Genomic DNA, 26,630 nt, shown 5'->3' with positions numbered 1-26,630 from the left:
TTGTTAAATGTTTCATGAGGACGGTGGCGTGCAAAAAAAGGTTTTATACAACTGTTAAAATGTGTTATATAATATATATCTTGTTAGATGTTTCATGAGGACGGTGGCGTGCAAAAAACGGTTCTATATATAACTGTTAAAATGTGTTATATAATATATATCTTGTTAGATGTTTCATGAGGACGGTGGCGTGCAAAAAACGGTTCTATATAACTGTTATAATTTGTTATATAGTATATATCTTGTTAAATGTTTCATGAGGACGGTGGCGTGCAAAAAAAAGGTTTAATATAACTGTTAAAATGTGTTATATAATATATATCTTGTTAAATGTTTCATAAGGACGGCGGCGTGCAAAAAAAAGGTTTTATATAACTGTCAAAATGTATTATATAATATATATCTTGTTAAATGTTTCATAAGGACGGTGGCGTGCAAAAAACTGTTCTATATAACTGTTAAAATGTGTTATATAATATATATCTTGTTAAATGTTTCATGAGGACAGTGGCGTGAAATTTTTTTATATAATTGTTATCTACGGTGGCAAATGACGAATTCTTAGTTATGTGTATGTATAATGGGCGATTAAGGTATATTAAGTGAATTTTAAGCGAGTATTCCCCACAGCAAACTTATCAATCACTCTTTCAACATCAGGAACAACTTCACTGTGAATTCCCATCAGTGCCAAGCCATTCAATCGATCTTCCACCATAGTGCTTCTTTGGTAGGTTTTGAGATTTCTCAGGGCGGAAATTGATCGCTCACATTCACAAGAAGTAATTGGCAGTGTGGCTAAAATACGGAGGATAACTTTAATATTCTCAAATCCTTGAAAACGAACACATTTCAAAGTTGAAACAACGTTATCTGGAAGAGGTCCGGGATGTGTTTCCCAGTAGGTAAACCACTGTCTTAACTCAGCATCCAAAGCGAGGGGATTTGGCATGTCATCATGATAGAAAGTTGCAACAATCTTAAACTGCTCTTTCCAATCAACCCCTTTCTTGCTCAGTGACATCATCTTGGCAGGTACAATACTTAAACCTTTGTAAGCATTCACACTATCCAAATCAAATCTAGCATTCAAAGAGGTTTGAAGATGGTCTAATAACGGAATAGTAATGGTTAGCTTGTAATGTTCTGAAAAAGATTGGCTAGGGGGGTTTGATTGGGTAGTTTGCCTTCCAACAACCCTTTGTTTCCCTTCTTGGACTTTGACTTCTTCAGCCAACTTTAATGCTAAATCATACCAAGTATTATGGTAAAAGTCAATGTTTGTCCTCATGTTGGTAACATCATTCTTTAATGTGGTTATCAAATGAAACCCATCCATGATATCAATACTTTTCCCCTGCAACTACTGGGTAACAGGAAGGGTGGCATCAAGGACATTTCAAGTAATAACTAAAGCAACTGTAAAATCAAACTTAGAAATAAGTGTTAGGAAAGATGATGCTTCAGCAGAAACAGAGGGCTTATAATCACCGCTAACATTGTTAACCATGTCCTGTAGTGTATCAATTAGTGGCATAAAAATTTCTTGGAAAGTATCAAGACTTTCAACCCGCTCAACCCATCTAGTTTTACCAAGACTTACAAAGTCTTTTCTTCTTTGTGTTGAGCCCAGAGTCTTCAATGTGATCAGCAAAAGGCATACTACGTCTCTGGGAAATGTTAATAAAATTAGCAACTTGGCCAACATGTATAAGCATCTTGTTAACATCTAGTATAGAAAGGGGGTCACAAACAGATAAATTTAAACGATGGCTATAACAATGTGTATAAAGAGCTTTTGGGTTAACTCTTAAAATATGGGCTGCCAAACCATTAATATGTCCAGCAACAGCCCCTGCTCCATCATAACCTTGTCCCCTGCAATTATCAATTGGCAATGTTAGATCATCTAAGGCTTCTAGAATAAGTTTGGCAAGATTTTGACCACTTAGCTCCCATTTACAATGCAAAAAACAAATGAATTCCTCTCTAACATTCATATCAGCATCAACAAATCTCAAAACAAGTGATAACTGTTCTTTTCTAGAAGAATCAGCAGCTTCATCGGCAATAAAAAACCTACTTTCCTTAATCTCATTGATGATACCTTCAGATATCACCTGTCCAATACATTTGATAATTTTGTTCTGGCTTGTCTTAGATATATAGCTTCTATTTTTGCCACAGCCACGAAGATGATTTTCTAAAGCACTGTCACCAGCCCTCACTCTAAAATTGAGAGATTCAATAAAATTACCAACATTACCATTGGTAGAATAATATCCAACCTCAGGATGATACTTTGAGTCATCACGATGGCCTCGAAGACCAATGCCAAGCCTACCACAAAATAAAACAGAATCTACAATTGGCCTAAGAATTTTCCTGTTCTGCTCAATTTCCTGTTTCACATTAGCATCCATGATGTTTTCAATAGGCTGTGTAACACCTGACATTTGAGAAAGTAAAGAAGTTAGCATTGGATAAGTACATGCATGCAGTCCCATATCCCCTCCAACATTGTTACCAGCATGTCGCTTGAAAGTAGATACAGCATCATTCCACCAATGACGAAAAGGTGTAGAAAATAATCTTGTAATTCGAGGAGTTTTACTAGGAAAACAGTCTCCAAAAAGGACACAGGATAAACAATATGCACCATCTTCTGAAGGCGAATAACATAGCCAGGGGAACATATCAAGCCACTGGTATTTAAAACTTCTTTTATTTTTCTCACTCAAAGAAGGAAAGACATAATACTTGTGTGGCCTAAAAACCACTAATAGAGTACAGATATCAGCAGTACTTAATCCCTTAATCTTTTGTTTATAAGTGGCAATATCAAAATTGCTAATCTTCTTTACCTGAGTATCAGAGGCCTGCAATGGTTTTGTAGAGTCACCTGTAACCTCAGACTCAAGTGCTGCTTTGGAAGAAAAACTTTCATTAGGTGCCCTAGTATCAGTACGAACACTCACCAATGACTTTTCTTGTTTCAAAAAAAACTTTGAAATATCTCCAACAGACGTTTTGGCTAATTTCAGCTTTTTTGGTGGCATGGATTTAACATCAGTTGAAAATTTCCTTTTAATTTTGCTAGAATAAAAAAATAGAGGGGCAAAGTGGTTAGCCTGAAAACTTTCACCAGATTTTACAATACCATCATAGCAAAATAAAATATGGAGAGCATCTGAAGGTAATTTTACAACAATCCTTGGATGAATTATGGAATTAAACATCAACTTATGGCGTATCTCTCCAGAATCTGGGAAGTGTGTTTGAATACATTTTCCTACAACAGAAGAAAGGCCTAAAATACAAAGAAAAGATGACCACTTTCTATCATAGCAGTTACAAAAAGCTTCCTTTTTAACAAGGGCCACTGTCCTCAAACCTGAATCTAAACACTCCTGTGACACAGAAAAAGGCAAAAGATTATTCAAACTGTTGTTGAATTCAGCATGCTTTTCAACTTTGTCAGAAAATATAGGGTGTTGGGCATAATAATCGGCGTTCATAAAAAGTTCAATGGAAGTAAGCTTCCTTAAAATGGATACCAAACTGTTGTCACCTGCCAGAACCAATGACACAGAACTACAGGGTGTATCAAAAAAAATGTCCCAAATGTAAAATTTCCGTTTTTCAGGATATTTTGCAGAATTTGGCAAATTTTTGTGTTCCCAAAGATAGATAAGACTTATCTGGTATACCTAGGCCAAGTTTGGTTTTTCATTAACAAAATTATGTTACCGGGGGGGTGGTTCCTTTCCACTGATATTGAGAGGGCTTGCGCGCGAAAATGTGAAGCTGAAATTGCGATATTATTTAGCTGTCTAAAAGTAGGAAAGCTTTTTGATAAACTGTCAAAGTTTCAGGAAAAATAATGCATACTAGGAGCAACGCGCGACCCCTAAAGGTGACAAATATTTCATTGCGCGCAGTGGATTAAATGCATCGTTGATTTTAGCGTGACCAATCTCATGTAAGGCTGGGCAAATGAATAAATTAAAGCGAGAAACTGAACACAAAAACAAAGCGATTTATTCGTGATGTTAATCCTCAGCATGTCCACCATTTCATTCTAAGCCAACTGCTGCTTGTCTGAGCATACTAAACACTGAACAGCGAGCCATTTGTCTGTCCATTCGCCTAGATTTGCCGGTGGTAGCGTAGGCGATTTGCAAGAAAGAATTTCGAACGAAATGGATAATTTGAGGCAGGACAGACAAATGTGGTTCGCTGTTCAGTGTTTACCATGCTCAGACGAGCCGCAGTTTGCTTAGAAAGAAATGGTGGAAATGTTGAGGATTAACATCAAGAATAAGAATCTTATTATTCAATCGTTTCGTCTTCTTGTTCAGTTTCTCGCTTTAATTTATTCATTTGCCCAGCCTTGCATGAGATCGGTCACGCTAAAATCAACCATGCATTTAATCCACTGTGCGCAATGAAATATTTGTCACTTTTAGGGGTCGCGCGTTGCTCCCAGTTTGCATTATTTTTCCTGAAACTTTGACAGTTTATTAAAAAGCTTTCCTACTTTTAGACAGCTAAATAATATCTCAATTACAGCTTCACATTTTCGCGCGCAAGCCCTCTCAATATCGGTGGAAAGGAACCACCCCCCCGGTAACATAATTTTGTTACTGAAAAACCAAATTTGGCCTAGGTATACCAGATAAGTCTTAACTATCTGTAGGAACACAAAAATTTGCCAAATCTTATAAAATATCCTGCAAAACGGAAATTTTACATTTGGGACATTTTTTTTTATACACCCTGTATAGAGGCAATTCCCTGAAGCTTCTGACCTAAAAAATTGCAAAACATGTCAGATTTACCCATTTATTATCTAGTACAGGCGAGGCAGAGCTTGGCTCATGAATTACCACAAAATTAAGTGGATATCATTGATATATTTATGATTATTTTGCTTAAACAGTTAAACTAGTGATCGAATATACTCACTCGAGATAATCAAGCAAAATCAAAAGTAATATTTATATACAGGGTGTATAAAAAAAAATGTTCCAAATGTAAAATTTTCGTTTTTTAGGATATTTTGCAGAATTTGGCAAATTTTTTTGTTCCTAGAGATAGTGAAGACTTATCTGGTATACTTAGGCCAAGTTTGGTTTTTCATTAACAAAATTATGTTACCCGGGGTGTGGTTCCTCTCCACTGATAATGAGAGGGCTTGCGCGCGAAAATGTGAAGCTGAAATTGAGATATTATTTAGCTGTCTAAAAGTAGGAAAGCTTTTTATAACTTTAAGTTTCAGGAAAAATAATGCATACTGGGAGCAACGCGCGAGCCCTAAAGATGACATATTTCATTGCGCGCAGTGGATTAATGCATCGTTGATTTTAGCGTGACCGATCTCATACAAGGTGGGCAAATGAATAAATTAAAGCGAGAAACTGAACACAAAAACAAAGCGATTTATTCGTGATGTTAATCCTCAGCATGTCCACCATTTCATTCTAAGCAAACTGCGGCTTGTCTGAGCATACTAAACACTGAACAGCGAACCATTTGTCTGTCCATTCGCCTAGATTTGCCGGAGGTAGCGTAGGCGATTTGCAAGAAAGAATTTCGAACGAAATGGATAATTTGAGGCAGGACAGACAAATGTGGTTCGCCGTTCAGTGTTTACCATGCTCAGACGAGCCGCAGTTTGCTTAGAAAGAAATGGTAGAAATGTTGAGGATTAACATCAGAATAAAATCTTGTTATTAAATCGCTTCGTCTTCTTGTTCAGTTTCTTGCTTTAATTTATTAATTTGCACAGCCTTGCATGAGATCGGTCACGGTAAAATCAACCATGCATTTAATCCACTGCGCGCAATGAAATATTTGTCACTTTTAGGGGTCGCGCGTTGCTCCCAGTTTGCATTATTTTTCCTGAAACTTTGACAGTTTATTAAAAAGCTTTCCTACTTTTAGACAGCTAAATAATATCTCAATTACAGCTTCACATTTTCGCGCGCAAGCCCTCTCAATATCAGTGGAAAGGAACCACCCCCCCGGTAACATAATTTTGTTAATGAAAAACCAAACTTGGCCTAAGTATACCAGATAAGCCTTAACTATCTCTAGGAACAAAAAAATTTGCCAAATTCTGCAAAATATCCTGAAAAACGAAAATTTTACATTTGGGACATTTTTTTTTATACACCCTGTAGTGTTCCATAAAATACTTTAGTATTGCCATACAATATCACTATAATCCCTTACAGTTTACACAATGCTAATAACAATATGCTATAAATAGACTGGAATATTATAATACACATCGCAGATATTTACATAATGCAAATTTCAACACCGCTTATTCGCTTTATGTTAAATTCTACACCTCTATCATTTATCATGTAGGGTAGCATTTATAAGTTATAACTATACGCTGTATAAAAGAAAGATAATATACAGTATTATGCACAACAGCGTGTATTTATAGTAATATAGCATGGTGCTAAGGCCAGGCGTGCAACGTGCATGGCCTTCAGCTGAACTCTGAAGGAATTTTAATATATAATATAAGACAATACTGCTATCATTTGTTATATAATTTTGATTATTTCCATACCTTATAGCAGTACACAACTCCCCCTTTCCGTACACAACTCCCGAGCTATCTGTACATTAAAAACGAGATAATATTGTTTTCAACTAGCTGCTCATAAATCACTGTATGTCAACGTAGCTCTTGTTGTTCTCATGTTATATTAGTCTCGTTTACACTACACTCGATTTATTAATGGCACGGCTAAAATGGGTGCCCATTTCATCTGTGCTCGGCCTTTGCTTTCGTAGCCTGAGCACTAATGAAATTGGGCACGGGTACCAATTTTAGCCGTGCTGTGCCGATAAATTGACTGTAATGTAAACGGGCCTATTGTTATTGATTAAATTTTTAAATTGTTTTAAATTATATGTAAATTGTTATTTTTATTATTCTATAAATTTTGTATTATTGTAAATTTGTAACATAGTTTGTATTTTTATTATTTATATATTTTTTGAATTAAATTGATTTTTACCCATTTTTGGAAATTATGTTATCGCATTAAAAACCGGCAAGAGGTTACTGCATGCATGTATTTATAGTAAATCCTTGATAAATTCTTATTAGCCTCAAGCTCGCTTATAGTCATAGCAGTTGTACGTTGGATAGCAGTTGGAAAGTGTCAACAGTATCTCGGGACAAAATAATATTGCGGGAAAAATAATATTGCGTTCAAATAACAATCTACTATACTGTACACCGCGACCAAAGTGTGGAAAGTTGGAAGTAGGAAATCGCAAATATAAATTAATATTACACAGTGCACCGCATATTTTATTTGTGCGAGTTGACATATCTCTTTTTCTGTTCTATCAAGTCACGGCAATTTTAAAAGTAGCAAATAGCGATTTGCTATGAAAAGTAGTCAACTACTTGGCTACTTTTAGGCAAAATGTAGTTCGCTATAACTACAACTACTGTTTTAAAAAAGTACTCAAAAACTACTGGCTACTTGAAAATTGTAGTTCGCTACAGTAGCGAATTACAACTACTTCGCTACTACCCACCCTTGGTTCTTAGACCCCTAAGCCTTTCTGTCCGAAATTACATGATAATATTATCCGTATGGTCATGATAATATTAAAGCTTTTTTTTTTTTGGCTTTAATGTTGGACACAAATGCCATCATTGCCAACTACTCTGGCCTGGTATATTAAGGTTGTGTGAAACCTCATGTTATTAAACTATGCAGGGATTTATGGGTGATTAATTTATATGGGTAGTTCAACATGAATCAGACATCCCTTCAACTGCTTGGATTTACACAACCTCAGTCAACATTACCGATTATTAACAATGCCCAAAACAACGCCAAGGGATTTACATCAAGGATTTGATGGTATTTTCCCACACCGATTTACAGTCGCTTTGCTGATCTTGAACTATCACCGGAAGAGAGACAAACTATACAAGACAGTGAAGAAACACTTGGTAATAAGTTTAATTCAGCATCCACAATTATAATTCCATATATTTACCTATTAATAAATACTGATAACTACTGCACATCTGTTCTAATTTCTCTCTGTAAAAACAACTTTATCATTGGTCATTTGCATTAAAGATGTGTAACTCCCAAGATCACTAACAGTTTTATATATATATGTAGTAACATGGTTGCGAGTGCAAATTGGATATAACATGCGCAATCAAAGTTTTTCAAAAAGCATCAAAATAGCACAAATCCGAAGGACGGGTGCTATCTGAGCTCTTTGAAAAACTGACAACTGTTGTGTGAGATTAATTGCACTGAATTCAACCAATCACAGTCGAGTAATATCTTAAGGTATAATATTATCATAGTAATAATGTCTTGTTCTCATTTCATTTAATTGCTTATGAGTACAACATTCGTTTACAAGCTAAGTTCAAACCTTGAAATTTAACTTTGAACTTTGTTGCGACGTTCTCGCTTAATTTTAAAACATAGAAACATATTTGGCAAGCTTGCAACAAACTTAGGACCCATGTTTTGAAACGTTACTTGAAATCGGCAATAATGCCATTAATATTTGAAATATTCATTTTAGTTTCTCTTCTTACGGAACTATACTTGTTCTTCAAAAAATGCCAATTCGCTTTTTAAACAATTTTCCACCGCAATGCATTATAGTTGAATGTACATCTGCCATCTTTTTCATTATGGTCAATTCATCAGCTCAACATACCGTTTCACTATACTATAAATTTAATTTTTCCTAAGCTGCATATGTATAGTGCATATAGTCTTAAATTTGCTTAAAGTATTGTAACACCAAATATAATTTTTGCTGTTTGTAATTAATGTCTCAATGATAATTTGCACCCACTGAACACTATAATGGCCATCATCAGCAGTTTTTTCGTCAGTACTTAAAGTAGATGCAAGTGGGAAAGCAGTGTTTAATAATTTCAGTGTTTAAAATTCAATGGCTACATTGAATTTTATTCAATAACTTCAAATAAGCACCTGTCTGACGAACAGTGCGAGCAACAATGGCTCCGGTTTATTTGATCTTTTTTTGAAACACATCATTACAGGTAGAACGCCTGACAGGCTGACAAGAAGTCACTCAAGCAAGTCTCAAATTTTATTGTGCCTCGTATATAAATAAGATTTGTGTACGCTCGCATAATCCGGTTGTGATCAAAATTGCTCAACCACAGGGGAGAAATAAGTGACTGAAATAACTAATTTTACAAGAAATAATGCAACTTTGACTTTACTAATACCTTGACTTTAAAAATTGGTCAGAATAGTATCTTAAAAATGATCATCAGCCTTTCGAATAAACAAAACAACAGACAAATATTTCCGGAGGTAATACAGTATACTCATTTGTTGTTTTTCGTATATCCGACGATTGCCGAGGATACAGACACGCACATAAAGTCCACCACCGACACTTTTTCAACAGCATAGTGGTTAGCGCGCATGTGCAACAGCCACCCCCGAAAACCATTACACAATACGCAGAAAGCAATTTATTTTCATTTATAATACTCGTCATGTTTGTAAACTAAAATTCAAGATTATTAATCATGTTATCTAACTTCAAAGAGTCTGTGTTAACCATGCAGCACAAATTTTATTATATAATGAGCATTCTAAGTAACATATGATATAGTACAAAAGTGTTTATCTACAATCAGAACTTTAGAAAACGAATATAACAAATAGGAAAATATATTATAATTGTCATATATTGCAAGAAAAATATACAATATATGAAAAAGGTAAGAAATACTTTTGTTTGTGGAAACACCGCATTAGTTATCACTAAATGGGAGTAATAAGTTCACATGGTGTTTCCACAAACAAGTATTACGTGCTTTATGCAGACTTACAAGCAACTTATTAAGCATATGTTTACTTACAATTAAAGCTTCTTGATTTAGTAACTATGTCAGAAGTACAAAATATTTTTTTACATTTAAATATATAATACAATAGTATATAAATTTATATTAAGGTCACCTTGGTTAATAGTAACCCTAAACCCCTGTACTTCCAGAAAAATAATTTAGTTTAACTGCCTTCTGTTATTTTATTATGACTGTCCATAATATATACCACAAAAAACAAAAATCGCCATCTGTTCATATGTTTAGTCATCCTGCTAAATAAAGAAAACCAGTGAAATGTCGGCTTGCATACTTCAGTGTTGACCTAAAAAAAAATAGTAAAGTACGGTGGTCTTATGGTACTAACATACACAAAAAGCTAACATATAGGCCATTATTTATGAGCAATAATCATCACATTACTTTTAATTTTTCCTTGCACAAACTCTGCAAGAGTACTAACAGTATAGCATTAAGCACTATTTTAAACATGAGCAGCTAATCGTAATCGCTTCACAAACTCGGATGCGAATGATAAACCCCTATCATACAACCCAAAAATAGCGAATATTCCTCATCATGATAAAAGATAATTCAATTTGTTTCTTTTCGTTCTTCGAGTTCGCAAAATTTTATTGGACTAAAAGGTTTAAAATTACAGTATATGTACGTTTCAAATACCATATAAATTTGCTCACTTCCTTTGCTGTAAAATAACGAGTTTGTTTTCAGATAAGGTGCACTCATATCACACCGTCTTGTCTAGCCAGCATGTGCAGTATACTATATAGTGCATTTTACACCAACTATCCACATGATTTTTAAAATGAAATTTATCCACAACAATCTTCATGTTTGAGATTCGTTCACTTGTATTCGACAAGGCTTTTCTCTTCGGATTTTGTGCATATTGTAGAAGATGGCAGGCATCGTCATAGCATATAGTTTCTAATTGATCAAGATATACAGTTTTACCCTGCAAGTTGATACACTGACAAGTTTTTAGACTTTTATTCAAGCCAACCAGAATAACAGTAATCGTGAATCCACTTATCCACTCCAGACATGTTCTCTTTCACCATAATTTTATCTAAATGTCCGTAAACCTGACTTTTTAATATGCAGTTAAACATTTCAGCGATGTTAATTACAATACCACATGGCCACTGAAATGTTAGACAACCTATAGGTAGAGACATAATAATTACACAAAAATAAGTACTATATTTTATAATAACACATGCAATGTAAGGCTTTTGAACCATCGACATGTTGAGTGGTCCACAATGGCTCTTTGACTGAACCCTTCACCATCACAACCAGAGTTCGACAAGGGTGCTTGTTATCTATCACCTTTTCTATTCTTGATTGTAATTGATTGGATCACGCGCGAGACCACAAAAGACAAGAAGAGAGAGCTACAATGGTCATTGACGGAGCAGCTTGAGGATATTGACTATGCAGATGACATTGCCTTTATTTCGCAACGCCACACAGACATGAACCAGAAGCTTCTCAAGCTTGACGAAGAAGCCAGGAAGACTGGACTGAAGATCAATATGAAAAAAAACAATTGAGACTCAATCACACAAGCTAAGCTACATTCACCATTCGGCAGGACACCATTGAGGAAGTTCAAGACTTTGCCTACCTGGACAGTACTGTGTCTACAGAGGGTGGAACTGATCAGGACATCCGCATTCAGATAGGAAAAGCTGCAGGAGCCTTCAATACCCTTCGACCCATCTGGCAATCAACGAAGCTGTCCCTCAACACGAAACTCAGTATCTTCAACTCCAATCTGAAAAGTGTCCTCCTATACGGCAGTGAAACTTGGAGAGTGCTGAAGTCGTCGATGTTCAAATTACAAGTCTTTGTGAACCGCTGCCTCCGCCAGATGCTTGGAGTGCGGTGGTACGACAGGTTGAGTAATGAAGAGCTGTGGAGAATAACATGCCAGGAGCCAATCGAGCAACAAATCAAGAGATGCAAGTGGCGTTGGCTCGGACACACGCTGAGGAAACCTACAGACAATGTCACACAAAGAGGGCTACGGTGGACACCCCAAGGGAAGCGCAAACGAGGCCGGCCGAAGACCACCTGGCAGCGCTCAACGAAAGCCGAAGTGAAGGCCGCTGGCCTGACGTGGAGACAGCTCGAGCAGAAGGCCCAGGACAGGAGGGGATGGCGTTCTCTGGTGGACGAGCTATGTTTCGTACGGAACAACAGGAAATAATAATATTATAAGCCTAAGGACACGTTTAGACATCCTATTATCTATGTCATGTCACATTATTGCTAAAGAATATCATTCACAGGCTCCCCTGCATTGTTTAATACTCTACTGATTAAATTTTGAGTTTTAACAATAGGGTATAACTGAAATGGCTTCTGCATGAAAAACGAGGTAAAAAGTCCTGTTTTGTGTACGAGTACATTTCTTTTCAAATATTTTTCTCATCACAACCTTACTATAACTCCACTACGCATTAAACGTGATAAAATGTACAGTATAACCAAGCCGTTTATACCACACACACATACACACACCATGTAACACCCCTGGCCCTGAGTGTGTATAATATACTGTTATATTTCATTCAAAATACAACATAGCATGACCTTACTTCAGTAAAAATAATTATAAGGTAAAACTACAACACTCACCAGCTCTTTTTAAATTCTTAGCCTTGTATTTCTCTTTAGAAGTGCCACATGCTAAATTCCGCTTTGTTTTCCCTTCTGTAACAAAGTCATCTTCCTCGTAGTGGATGCCAAACCCAGCACTATATAGTAAATTAGCATATTCCACAAGTTTCCAGTTTGTTACTTAGCTACCTGAATACACTTGCTTGTCATAACGACCAGGTGCAAGATAGCGGAAACTTAATTTCCAATCAATACTGAATTTGTGCAATTATATAACGCCTATTACATTGACACTTTTCAGCCAAGTTAAATTTCAACCCAGTCTGTATAAACCAAAAGTAAATTGGTATTTGATCATATGATGCTCGAGTTGAGTTTGAAATTTAACTTCCACCTTGCATCTTTCAGTAATGCAAAACATTTTTCCACTAAAGATGGAACACACAAAAAAGCCACACAAACACAATTATATAATTTATTGTTCTTTTGCAATCCTGGTTGAAATTTCTTCTCGATCACAAATAGATATTCAAGATATTCAACCGGGTCAACCAGCATGACTTTTTAAGTCCAGGTTATTAATGGTGTTTCAACTCTTGTTGAAAATATGCACGAATTGTGCCAAAATATTTTTAATGACCAATGCTCTCCTTATATGTATGATATTTATTCCTAAGAAAACATGCAAATAGGTACATTTCACGACTAAAACTATGCATGTTTGTACAGTAACTAAATGTTTCCATAATATACTGTAAGTAAACATTAACTATACCTGCCCACAGATCCATTTGTTTCGGTTGATTTGTCACTTTTCACAAGAAAATGCAACTTTCTCCCAAATTGAACCATCTCAATGGTCTTCACAATATTTTTGCATCCCATATTTCTTACTTCTGGTGGCAGATTGCTTTCTTTTACCTATGAAATTTTTCCATTACACCATCCAACCTAACAAATTAATTATAACGATTTTATACATGGTCAAAATGATGCATAAAATTAAGTACATAATTTATTGTGTTTAATCTTTCACCTTGTAATCGGGCAGGTGGAGAGTCATATCCCGAGTGTCTAGCAGAAAACCTAGAAACTCCAATGTCTGAGTGGGCGTGAAGCAGGACTTCTCTAAGTTTATCACAAAACCCAAATTCTCTAAGAGGTACTGCGCCGTAGCCATGTCTAGCTGTAGGCCTTCGTTGGACTGATTCATAAAGATCGTCGAGATATATTATCAGGCACATCCCCACTCGGCAAAGAAGAGGGACAACTGGCTTCATCACCTTTTTAAACAGGCATGAAGCAGCCGTGAGCCTGAAGGGCAGGCATGTAAATTCCACACAAAGCAAAGATACCTCCGGTGATCTTTCCAAATTGCAATCACGAAGTAAGTATCCTTTAGGTCGATCTTTCCCAGCCAATCTTGAGGCTGAAGCAGATCGTGCAGAAGGTGAGTGCCTTCCATTTTGAAATGATCATATTGAATGTAAGCGTTCAAATCTTTTAGATTGATCACCGGCTGAGGTTTGCCGTCCCGCTTCGGGACCAAGAGAATATTGTTTAGAAACTGGCCAGAAAGCGGTTCCACCTTGGTCAGGGCTCCTTTGCCCAAAAGGGCGGTAATTTCGATTTTCTCTGATTCTGTGTGTGAGAGAGGAGGAGCCCTTACCCTGCTCTGAACTGGAGGCGAGGTCAGCTCGAGTTAGTGACCTCGAACTGTGTCCAAGAGGGCGGGGTCCAGTCTAATTTTTTGCCAATTGGGCAGAAAAAATCAAAGTCGCCCCGCCAAGGCCCATGGCAAGCTTACTGACTGAAAATCTATCTTTAAACGACTCGAAATCGACAGTTGAACAGGCAAAACCGATTTCGGACGGGATTCCTTTTGTATTCTTAGTTGTTTTACAAAACAGTTTAGAACTGTACCTGTTAGTGCTGTTTTTCCAGACTTAGGAAGCTGGATTTCCCTCCCCCCCCCCCGCTGCTCTGGCCTGAAAGAAAAGGCTTGAACTTGAACTGTTTATAACTGTTTTTCTGTTGCCATGGCGACCGCCAATCATCAAACTGTCCATCTTTTTTGACAGTTAAATCCTTGAGAATTGGCTTTCTTAAACTTTTTCCCGAAAAGTTCAGCGGAACCAGGGACAAAAAGTTCCGGATCATCGACTAGGTCTAAGCAATCAGACGAAACTTTCGCCAAAGGCCTTTTCTTCGATCTACTAAGGCACAATCCGATGCATTACCGATCAAGGAGAGTGCCTACCGACAAGCTTCAATAACAAGGTCAGGGTCTACTCCGGAGTCTTTCCCGGCAGCTGCAATGGCTGTTTGCCAAAGCTGAGAAAGAGGGCCGATCGGGTCAAGAATCCGGCCCTCCATGTTCAACTGACGGCAATCCATGGCAGTATTAAAGTTTGCGCCCTTGTGCTTCAAATATTTTTTGACGAAAGCGTGAACCTTTTTTGGACGCAAGTCCGGGTGGAAAGGCACTGGGATTTCTCCTACCATCGCTTACCTGGCAGATTTAGATAACCCCTGGAACACAGCTGCCACTGCAAACTCAATGATTGGCTCGGCAACCGACAAAGTCGAAGCATTTGGCTCCAACAGGCTCGACTCTTCAACGTCCGAAGAGCTTGAGTCGCTGCTCGATGAAGGCGAAATTGAGGATGAGCTAGGTCAGCTGCTCGAAGAATCATAAGTCTGTGACTTACAGCAATGTTTTTTTGAGGTCTTTGATTTTTTTGAGGCCGATTTTGAAGATCGCTTTTCGCATCTTCTCTTTTTGTTCTGAACTGTCATGCAGTTGTCAGAATTTCTTTTCCTCGGTGCTGCTGACACCGTATTAATCCCTCTCGATACCCACAGAGTTTGATCTTTCGGGTCTAATATTTCCCCGTCCTCAATGAGAGGCTGGTCCTCGGCTACGTAAGCCATGAACGCGTAATAAAATCTCGCTGAAATATTAAAAATTACTCAAATTTTCCGGAGCGATAAAAAACCCACAAACATGCAATGGAGCTTGATGAAGAACTGAAGAGATTACGGCTAGGTTACCTAGCTATGACATTGTATTTTCTTATATTGGGACTTAGTATTCATCAGCTGTTTTGCGAGTTGGAAGAATAAAGCATTGTTATATTGAGCTTCTGTGTTTGAAATATAATCTAATTAATTAACAACTTTCTTTGTGTAGTTGTAATAACTATTACTATTCATGTGAGAAAATTGTCTGGCTATAATGTTTGTGCAGAACAAATCGTAAAGTGAATAGAAGGCCATTTACGTACATACTGATGTTTTGCTTGAAAATGGGCAATTCCTCATTGATAGCCAAGTTTATTGACCTATTGTTATATCAATAAACTTTGCTATTGGCATTTTTACTTATGTACCTATAACAACATTGCCAATACCCTCAAATACTAGTTCTCCAACACTGTTGCAACTACAAACTTTTCGTGCATTTTTTTCATGTTTCCATCTAAAACAATGACATTCCCACAACCTTTTACATTGCATCTGTGTCCTACAAAATAATTAAGAAAACAAGCCATATTATGTTTTGCACTATAGTATATTCAAATATGAGGTAAGGGGTCTCGAAGTGCAATATTGCGTAGATAAGAAACAGTTTTATTGTACCCTGCAAAGTATAATGATGAATCAAGGTGGTCATGGCAGTTTACTTATCAGCTACAGAACTTAGCTGGACACATCTACTTAGTATGTTTAAAGGGTAACGTTAAAAATGCTAATTCATCAATTTAAAAAACATTGATTGGAAACTTGTCACTAAGTACATGAGAACATTGCTAACATTGATAAACTCTTAATAAACCCATAATGCTAACATTGATAAACTCTTACTAAGAAAATTTACGCTTTACCATTGCATGAAGATCAATGTGTAGATGATAAACAACTAAAACAACTAAAACAACTTAATAATTCCAAACATGATAGGGTGCCAGTGTAAGAAATTAAGAAAATATGATGTATCTGTCTGAAGTGAGAGAATGAAAGTAATGGTTTTCTTAAAATTTACAAAACATCCTCAAAGTGTGATGTGTGTATTCTGCAACTGTTGTTTGAATATTTTACTCTAAAATAATAATGGAAAAAATAATCTAGATGTATGATTCTTTTACTATATCCTAGCAATATTTTAAATTACAAACTTAAAAAAATAATTTGTAATGTGAAAAAAATACTGCACGAAAAAATTTTGCAACTTTGTTCAATTTTTGGTCCTTTTGGTTGATGGCTATCAAAACAAATGACGAATTCCCAATTTTATTAGCAATTCCTGTCAATTTTGATGGTTTTTCTATCACCAATAACATTTAATTGCAATAAGTCAGAAAAGCAGAACACCTCTTTCTGTGACCTGGTATACCGGTATTTGATTGAATCATATACAGCTATTTCAATTACGGTTGTCCTCTTAAAACACTAAGTATAAACATAAAATATAAACCTCAAAAACAGTAACGAACAGTACATAGATCCCTTATGATAAACATTTTATAAGTTTAAAGAAGGGGGTACTGTATGTAATAACTGACACTCCTTGTGTGCTGAGAGTTTAACATATAAAGTTTTGAGAGGACAACCTTTGAAATGGCTGTATTCACACTAGTAACAGGCTACAGTATGTGCTATATTTGTCCAAATTACTGGTGAATGTTAAGCCCTGGTCAAACGAGAATGATAGTTGATGAGAGTTGAGAGTTGCAACTCTCGCTTGCGTTTGACCGCGAACTCTGATACACTCTTGTGCACTCTCATCAACTCTCATCGACTCTCAACTGGTTCAATTGCATTTTTTTTGCAAAAAAAAAAGAAATCTTTTGAAAACAACGCGCAGAAACAAAAAAATAGCAAAACGAAGTGGAGTAATGACGAAATTAATGCGCGCGGTAATCAACTCTCGTTCTCAACTCTAATCAACTCTCATTCTCGTTTGACCATTGCATCAAGAGTTTGGAAAACTCTCGTGCGAACTCTCGCTTCTCAACTATCATTCTCGTTTGACCAGGGCTTAAATCAATCTCTCCTAACCACTCTTGTGCACTCTCATCAACTCTCATCGACTCTCAACTGGTTCAAATTTTGATTAGAGTTGACGAGAGTTTGGGCGCGTTTGATCGGTCATGAGAGTTGATGAGAGTTGCAAAACTCTCATAAATCAATCTCTCCTAACCACTTCTTACCACTCCATTTCTCCAGAAATTTTTCCAGAAATGTGTCAACCACTTTTTCCACCAACAAATTTCTATCATACTCAATATGATCAACTTCCAAATTATAAGTAAAGTGAGTCTTTAAAACAGCATACAACAAAAATGCTTCTTCCAATCGACGCCTATCAAAGCATTGTCGTCTTATCAACTTCTCACAACTGACGAGCTCTCGACTATACCTAGAAGCAATTCAGATGTCACTTTATATGTAGCCTGCGTGTAGCAAGCGTTTCTGCTTGGTTTACTAAATGTATATATGTGCACTAGGTCCGTGTGGTTTACTAAAAGTATATGAACACTACAGGTGTAGTGATTGAGAATGTTTACTAAATGTGGTTATGGGAAGGGAAGTGAAGGGAAGGGGAAAGGGGGAAGGGAGGGGAGTGAAGGGAAGGGAAGAGGGGGAAGGGAAGGAAACGCTTGCAGACAAACCCCCCGAATTTGAAAATGGGGCGTCTGATTGGCTGTCCAGTCATATCCACGTCACGCCCACTTCCGGCAGAGTGCTATTCATCGGCAAAATATGGCAACTTTGAGAGTGAGTTAGAGAAAGCATTACAATATCTAGCAGACCGCGGATTCTCCCAAGTGCTACGTGAAGAACAAAAATCTTCGTTAAAGCAGCTGTATACAGGAGGCGATTTACTCGCTGTTCTTCCCACTGGATTCGGGAAAAGTCTGATTTTTCAGCTGTTGGCATTAATGAAGCAAGGATGTATCATTGTTGTTGTCTGCCCGCTGAAAAGTATATCCAGCGATCAAATCAAGGAAGCCATATCTATGGGAATTACAGCCACCTCTTTATCCGAATCTCTTGAAGATGTTGCTAGTGGGAAGTTCCAGCTTGTATTTGCATCAGCCAAGGAAGTTTTAGACAAAGAGTTTACCAAAGTTTTGAAGTGCGAGCTCGAGTAAGCTCCTTCACAAGAACTATGCAGCCTTAGTTGTAGATGAATGCCACACGGTCGAAACTTGGACTGGCAAGAGGTAAGGTAATTATTTTTTTTATATATTGCAAAGAAAGCAGGCTTGGAGCAGACTCAATACACAAGTTATAGATTTTGGGCATTTATTACTTTATTATGAATACTAATACTAGCAACTCCCTTGTCCCCAAACGTAGTATTTATTACCTAACTCTAAACCTGGGCTGAGCTCTGTACCTCTAACTAAGCTGATCTATGTTGTTGGTTGTAATAACTTGTAGATCAACGAAAAAGTCGAAAAAAAGTATCGCAGCTTTCCGTGCAAGCTTTGGGAAACTAGCAGTTCTTCGTTCATTGTGTAAACAAGGTAAGTTGTTCCACAGTGTGAATAGTGTCGTGTACTATGTTGCCAGTCTAGAGTGGACATGGACAAATAATCTTTTAAATATGATTGCTATAGGCACTCCAGTTGCTGCACTTACTGGCACTGCAGATGAAAAAACAAGATCCACTGTTAAAGAAACATTGGCATTGAAGAAAGACTTTTTGACTGTTTATGTGAGTCCTAATCGGACAAACCTCACATTCTCAGTACAGAAAGTGAAAAAGGAAGACCAGTTGGGGAAGTTACAATGGCTTATAGATTTGGTAAAGCAGCATGGTAAAAAGACACCAAAAACACCTGTGTTCTGTAACACTATTAATGAAATCATAAAGGTAACCAATTATCTATTTGCAAGCTTGATGTCAGTGCATATGACCAGCAAATTAAGGATCCTGAGAACTGTTTTTTGGGAATTTATCGTTTAAATTCCTGGGAACGGAATAAGGAGCGCATAACCAGTTCGCTGAAGGAAAAAGATGGTGGCCTGAAAAGAATAGTCATTGCGACTACTGCATTGTGTATGGGAGTTAATTTCCCGGATATCTGGTATATTGTACATGGGGAGCAGCAAGATCACTGTTAGATTTCCACCAAGAAGCTGGCCGTGCTGGGGGAGATGGACAATTGTCACATGTGGTATGCCTTTACCATGGACAGCAAATTGGACCATGTGTAGTAGAAGTAAAGAATTTTTTAAGAAGTGAAGGATGTTTTTGTGTGGCTGCATATGAATCATTAGCTAAAAACATAAAACCATTGTCCCCTGCTCATGACTGCTGCTCATTTTGTTTTAAAAGTTGCCAATGTGATGGCGATTTGTGTAATGCAGAGGTCTGGCCATTTGAAAAGCATGCCACGGTTTCCAAAGAATCATCACCAAGAACCAGGGATGTATCTGACATTGATCGTCAAGATCTCTCCGAGGCTTTGCAAGAGGTTGCCATGGACATGAACAAACAGGGATTTTCAATTGACCACACATCAAGTCATGGCTATTCAAAACAATTGATAACTGATGTTGTAAGCAAATGCTCATCCATATTTACCATTGACGATATTCTTTTTAATTTTCCTGTATTTTCAGTTAGAAATGCTGTACACATTTTAGAGATCATACAAGAGATATTAAATGTATTTTATGTTGTATTTCTTTCTTCTTATACTTCCAACAAAGTCTAGCTACTTGAGATTTACATTTTAAAGATCGCCATCTTGAATTCTATCCCTCTAATGTTCCCCCGCGACCCTTTTTATCCTTTCACAAGTTAATTATCATAAAATTACAATATATATAAATAAACATACATTAATATTTTTAGACATACCTGACCTAGAGGCAACACTAGAGTTGTTTAGCCTTATGCCTTGTCTTGACACCGACACTGGGTTTAATTTTGATGAATGCCAATTTTATGACAGTGATAGCAACGATGACAGCAATGACAGTGATAATTAAATTGAATTACCAGAGAATATGTAAATAGAATCAATTAAGAATCAAGCTTGAATCAAACATATTAACAATCATTGAAAGAATGAACCAAAAAATTGCTATTTTGTTGTTGTAATGTTATCTATGGCAATGAAATAATGACATAAAAAAAAAAAATAACACACATTTTATCAATTTTCAAATGTGGCCGGAATATTCCCCAAATCTGGCTGGATTCCAAATCTGGTGCACTCGTACAGTAAGGCCTAAGTTGTAATTAAAGATTAACGTTAACAATATATTTTGAATGCCGAATTATTTTTCATAGACTGTGCCCCACAGTTCCACATGTTCTTTTATCCATTTATGGAGGTCACGATAATCTAGGTTGTGAAAAAGGCTTCTTTTAAACTCTGGAAAAGAAGGGTGTTCTTTTCGGCCATCTGTCTTGATAAAGGCAGACTGACTTACAAGGTCATGCGTGATTTGGACCACAGCCTCTCTGTCCTTTGAAGAAGTCCTGTGGCCTCTGATACTTGTATTACAATCATTGTTAATAGACTGGTAAATACTCTCAACTGCCTCTAAAGTTCTAGCAACCCTTTCTGCTTTGACTTCATCTAAATTTGGTCCCAATGATCGCCACATGGATTTCAGTACTCTATTTTGCTGCTCCTTTTTCAAATCTAGGGGTATGTTTCCTCCTTGCTTACAATTCCCATTAAAAAATCTATTCCACTTTGCACTGTAAGCCTGTTTCTCTGGGAGGAAACATATGCATTTCACCAGATGTAAGAGGACAACATAGGCATACTTATAGTTGCCATTGGTCTTGAACAAGAGAAGGGCAACCTTGTAAATATCAAAGAGCCTGTCCCCATCATCACCTTCTTTGATTGCATCTTCAAACTCCATCAGAATTAATCCAAATGTAAGTTTGGCACTATGGTAATTGTACAAATAATCTTGAGCAACGACTTTTTCTTCCTGGGGGATCTCTTCTTGTGGAACAGTCTCATTATGTATGCCCACTTCATGTCTGTTAACAAAAATAAAAATCAAGGCAAATATATCTGATAGCTACAATATGTCTACAGTATGTACACTGTTGGGAGACAAGATTGTTTGTGAAAATTGATTTGATAAACTAGGTTTCAAATATTTTTTATAAAAAACAGTTAAACTAGTGTGGAAGTGAAATGATGGTTATTAGGTTGGCCCTGAACCACTATTTTACATCATATTCACCGGATTTTTGGATGCTGGTTGCGAAAAGTGTTTTAACAAAAAATATGTAAAATCTTATAAATAAGTTACCTTTTCCGTGTGGTTTTGCTTTTGAAGACTTCTCCACAGCCTATTCTGCAGTAGTAATACCCAAGTGGATCATGCTCATCTACACCATTGTAGGAGGATAGGCCATGAATTATAATTTCATGTCTATATTAAAAATTCATTTGATACTTTGAAACCACAGTAATTACACTTCCAAGGAGTGGTACGGACTATCACCCAAATCTGTTAATACTAACAGTCTAACAGAGGGGTTGAAGTGAATAATTTCTTTATTTGCTCTTTTTACCCAATCCATTCCACATTATACTTGTACATGCTTATATTCGTGCTCTATTTATGTTTTGTTTTTATTTTTGAATACCTCACTCTTCCTGAATGCAATTTATATGAGGCATCACAATCTTCAGCTCTGCAAACCCACCTGCCACTCTCTTCTTGCTGGAGTTGATCTGTTTGTTCAACTAGGCCAGTCATTTCACCAGCATTGAAGACAAATCTCTTAACATGCTCCTCACAAACATCTAGCAGCCATTTTCCTTTTGTGGGTGCAGGAGCATCGGAGTCAGGTAGAGTTACACCATTGGGGGAATCTGTGGTAAAATAAATGCATTGCATTAAATACATGCATTGTATTAAAATCACTGAAATTCCCTGAAGGAGTGGTTAATTTATTGAAGCTAAGTAATAATTGCCCATTTCAATGTAATACCATCTAAGTTTTTCATCCCCATGTGCTCCATGAATGATGCCAGTATATGGGCTTCGGTTTCTCTTGAGTGGAACTCACTGTATTCGTTGTAGTGATTCTCTACTCCTTTGGCTGCATTTGTTTTGCCTGTGCGATTGATGCTTGCCATGCTTGTCCCAATCTCACCAGCAGATGAATGATCCACAAACAATTTGTACTCAAACTAAATAATAATACATTTAAGTGAATTTCAAAACAGTCCAATATTAGGGAGCTATTTTTGCATTTATAGCAAAATCAGGGACCGCAGAGCGAATAGGTGGAGGTCCCCCCAGTAACTCATTGCATCATAAGTCAAGGAGGGGCACTACAAGCACTTTTTGCAACTAATTTGATTAAAGTAATGCAAAAAAGAGAACAAAAGATGGAAATTTAGGAAATGACTAATGTTGGCAAAATTATTGGGGAGGGGGCTATTCCCCCCTCCTCTGCAGTGCCTGGAAATGTGGGCTTGAATCATGGAAAACCTGAATAATTTTTGAAACATTTTAAACTTGAAATTTATTAGGTAGCATAAATGGTAACATAGCATACCTTATATAGTGTATACTTGGCATGCCAGTCGGCAAACTCAGTATCCAGTCTGTGTAATTGCTCAAGCGGATCCAGACCATCTCGGAATGACCATTTCACATTTCTAGATCTCTCTTCGTAGAGCTGGTCTCCATGCATTGGTACACAAATCAATGGCTCTCGACTGTCACCAAGCGTTGGCACATACTTTTTCTGGTTGTGTTGCATAAGCTGAGCCATGTCTCCAGCTATGTTGGGGTTTAAGAATTCCATTCCTAAACAACACTATACAAAGAAGAGACAGAACATAAGAACAGAGAGAGAACATAACTTTAAACAACTTTTGATGCAAAGAATGAATATTGTATTAGAACTCTTTTCATTCTCCCCAGTGCTGTGCAGCAGATACTGTTCACCCAGACCAAATTTTCACCTTTTTACTTATTTTAGTAACATGTCACATGATTTTACCCAATCTCCTCATCTATTAAACAATAGGACTGAGCAGCAGATGTGTCTCAGAATATGAGTTACTCACCACAACAGAACGGTGTGCCATTTCTTGTGTATGCTTATGTTTGATGTGGTGGATTGTACATTTCTTGAGAGAGCCAAAATACTGCATGTACTTGGTGACAATTCTGCTAACAAGCACTGCCCACCGCTTCAACAAGTTGGTCTGAACCTTCACGTCAGGAAGAAGTTCCCGGAACTGCAAATCTTTGACAAGCCTTTGACTTTTGGTATCTTCCATATTGGGGACTTGTACCCTATCCAGAACAGCAAACTGGTGGGTCCAATGGATAGACCGATTCATGTGCTTTTTGGTCTGGACACGCACATAGATTTCATGGTCTATGTTGTCTCCCACAATTCTACAATCATAGAAATACTCAATTAACCCTTTACTATGCCGCTCCAAACCGCCCACTTTAAATATTTTACTACAGTATGTCTAACACCAGACTATTTTACTCGTCAGAGGAAAGCTCTAGGAGGGAAAGGGTTAAGAAAGATCATAGACATTTCACATTTGAGTATAGGTTATATAACGTGACCAAGGGAATATAAGGTATATAACCGTCTTATAGTATAGTTGAGAGGGTTCACTAAAATATTCTATCAATTTCAAACACTTTCATTCGAGATTTCTCAATATTTCTGCACAAGTTTAACTTATTATTTATGCAAGGCAAATAAGTTAGAAATTTTATATATCCTGCTGTACATCAATGTGAACCGACTCAACTATACTATAAGTATTGATAAAAAACACAAAAAATATTACAAATTATGTAGGCAATACCTCAATACCGGGTACATTAATTTGATTTCGTATTACCTGTAAAGTGGCATGTTGCTCTTATCCAGTTTACTCTCAACAGCATCCAAAACTTCATCTGTACAGGTGGATAGCTCTTCTTCACGCTGTACAGTTGCAATTTCCTTAAGAAGATGTGTGTGTCCTCATTGACTGAAAGTCTTGTATTTCGACACTGTTTCTTCGTCCAGTTTTATTTGTGATACAATATCCATATCATCTTCCTCCTTTCTTGTTGCCTGCTTCATTTGCACTTCTTTGAGCAACAACTGAGCTCCTTTTTGCTCTTCTATTTGCGCTTTTCAAACGCAAACTTTTCCTTCAAGCTGCTTGCCCATCTCAACCTGCGAACGAACCATTTGTTTCGGGGACACACAAACACTAAGTTTATTCAATTTCACAAGATCGTCGTGCTTGGTCCCACTATGAAATAGTACAGTGGAAATCCTGTGATGAAGGGCTGACGCTTTCGGATTCCTTAGCTTGCAAATAATGGCAGATGCAAGGGCCACATTATTTGTGTTGGTGCCTGTGCTTTTGACATTGTTCGACTGTAGGCCACTAGCATGAACAACTATGTTGTAAAACATTGGGCAAAACACTCGCAGTTCTTCTACGAATATCTTGCTAGAGAACCCAATAATTTCGTCAGGCTTTGTTGCCAACAACAGACTCTCAGTCTTTACATAATTTGCGGTTTTATTTGCAGCGATTTTGCTGACTGCTTCTACAACTTCTGAATACAACATTGCAACAGCGTGCCATTTCTTCTCGCAAATATGTCGGACCAAACGTTTCGAGTCCTCTTCGCGGGGGATTCTCACGAGTACGTTGCCAGACTCGGTTCGCAAGACAACCTTAACTTGCAGTCCACATTCAGGGAGATCTTCGATATTAAGGTTTTGATCCACGTTGTCTTGTTGATTATCGAATGCAAGGGTTTTCTTAGATCTCGTAGGTTTGTTCTCTTTGTTTACGTTAGGTGACAAAACACGAACCGATTTGTGGCAGGACTCTTTCCTTCTGGTGATGTTAAGAAGCGTTTCCTTGCTGGATCTGGTTTCACTGGAGTTGATACTGCTGTTGTAGGTGTAGACGATTGTAGAGAGTTTTTAATAAAACTGTACAGCGAACCAACATTTCGAATTTTGCGAGCACATGGATTACAAACACGAGACGAGTCACCTTCAGATTTCACCAATATAAATCCAACATTCTTGCAGATCTCGGCTAAAATCTCTCCTTGGCTTCCTTTTCTATTCGACGGTTTGATTAGATTTTCGGTAGATATGTGGCTTGCTTGTTTCGAGTTACCGAATTTGACCTTAAAAGTTGCATTTGCATAACCTGCAGTTGTCATTAGGGTTCATTTCATGATCAACTTATTTCCATGTCGCACATCGAAGTAGAAAACGAAATGTCAACTTTGATCTCGCACGTGGCTTAAACGTATTTACTTCCACCAATGATCTGATTCGATGGATTCATGACAACCGTATAGAGGGAGTTTTTCAATTTCAGGGGGTTTGTCTGCAAGCGTTTCCTTCCTTTTCTTCCTTCCCCTCCCTAACCCCTTTCTTCTTCCCTTCCCCTTCTCCTCTCCCCCTTCTCCCATCCCTCCCTGTTTGCATTTTAGATGACCTGGTGCTCCATCATTCTAGACCTAGTGCACATATATACATTTAGTAAACCAAGCGGGAACGCTTGCTAGGCAGGCTACTTTATATGAGCAAATTTGCTATTAAATGATATTAAACTAAGCTGTTAAGCTAATCTATTAAACTAGTCCTTTGGGGGCAAAGTGGATAGTGCACATGTATTTCACAAAGAGGTTAGTGCACTTGTCTCTTGTAAAAAGAATAAAAATCAACACTCTGGTTAAAGTTGTGGATTTTCTCTGGATTCCTTTCTGTGAAATTACACTCAGTGTTAGGCAAAAGGGCCCGCAGTAACTGGCATATGATGTTGTTGTGACATAGCCCTAATTGGAAGAGCCATTGTGAATTAAAGAAAATTACTTCTATTTAACCCATTGAGTGGCAATGCACTCCAGTGGACCCCTTCTTATTTTTTACCTGTCTAACCACAACATCATTTATTGGGCCGCCTGTGCTCTAACGCCAGACGATTTCAATTGTCAGAGGAGTTTCCCATTTAACAAAAGGTAAGCATTTATTTTTTCCGATTTTTTTACTGCTTCCTTCCAATTTTACCATTTCCCTTTT

General features: G+C 37.3%; 1 protein-coding gene and 1 pseudogene across 1 annotated transcript; one reads left to right on the top strand and one right to left on the bottom strand.

Annotated features, from left to right (window-relative positions):
• The first annotated feature begins 18,486 nt into the window (after positions 1-18,486).
• On the top strand, positions 18,487-20,551 carry LOC114531833 (annotated as a pseudogene).
• A 1,602-nt stretch (positions 20,552-22,153) lies between these two features.
• LOC114531831 lies at positions 22,154-23,838 on the bottom strand. The gene is made up of 4 exons (XM_028553445.1): positions 23,623-23,838; positions 23,106-23,369; positions 22,533-22,734; positions 22,154-22,413 (listed from the first exon to the last, which is right to left on the bottom strand). Exons 1-4 carry the CDS (start codon positions 23,836-23,838, stop codon positions 22,154-22,156), a joined length of 942 nt encoding a protein of 313 aa, XP_028409246.1.
• Between the last annotated feature and the right edge of the window lie 2,792 nt (positions 23,839-26,630).

This window comes from Dendronephthya gigantea, unplaced genomic scaffold (assembly GCF_004324835.1).
Source record: "Dendronephthya gigantea isolate DGI-Jeju-01 unplaced genomic scaffold, DenGig_1.0 000075F, whole genome shotgun sequence".
Classification (NCBI taxonomy): Eukaryota; Metazoa; Cnidaria; class Anthozoa; order Malacalcyonacea; family Nephtheidae; genus Dendronephthya; species Dendronephthya gigantea.
The sequence above is the reverse complement of the archived record's forward strand: the minus strand, read 5'-3'. Positions and strand labels throughout refer to the sequence as shown.

Coding starts and splice junctions, on each gene's coding strand:
- LOC114531831 (XM_028553445.1), bottom strand. CDS start 23,838: ATGGAAGATACCAAAAGTCAAAGGCTTGTCAAAGATTTGCAGTTCCGG. Junction 22,735..23,105: donor CCAAGTATACACTATATAAG/GTATGCTATGTT, acceptor ATTATTATTTAG/TTTGAGTACAAATTGTTTGT. Junction 22,414..22,532: donor GGGGATGAAAAACTTAGATG/GTATTACATTGA, acceptor ATTTTACCACAG/ATTCCCCCAATGGTGTAACT.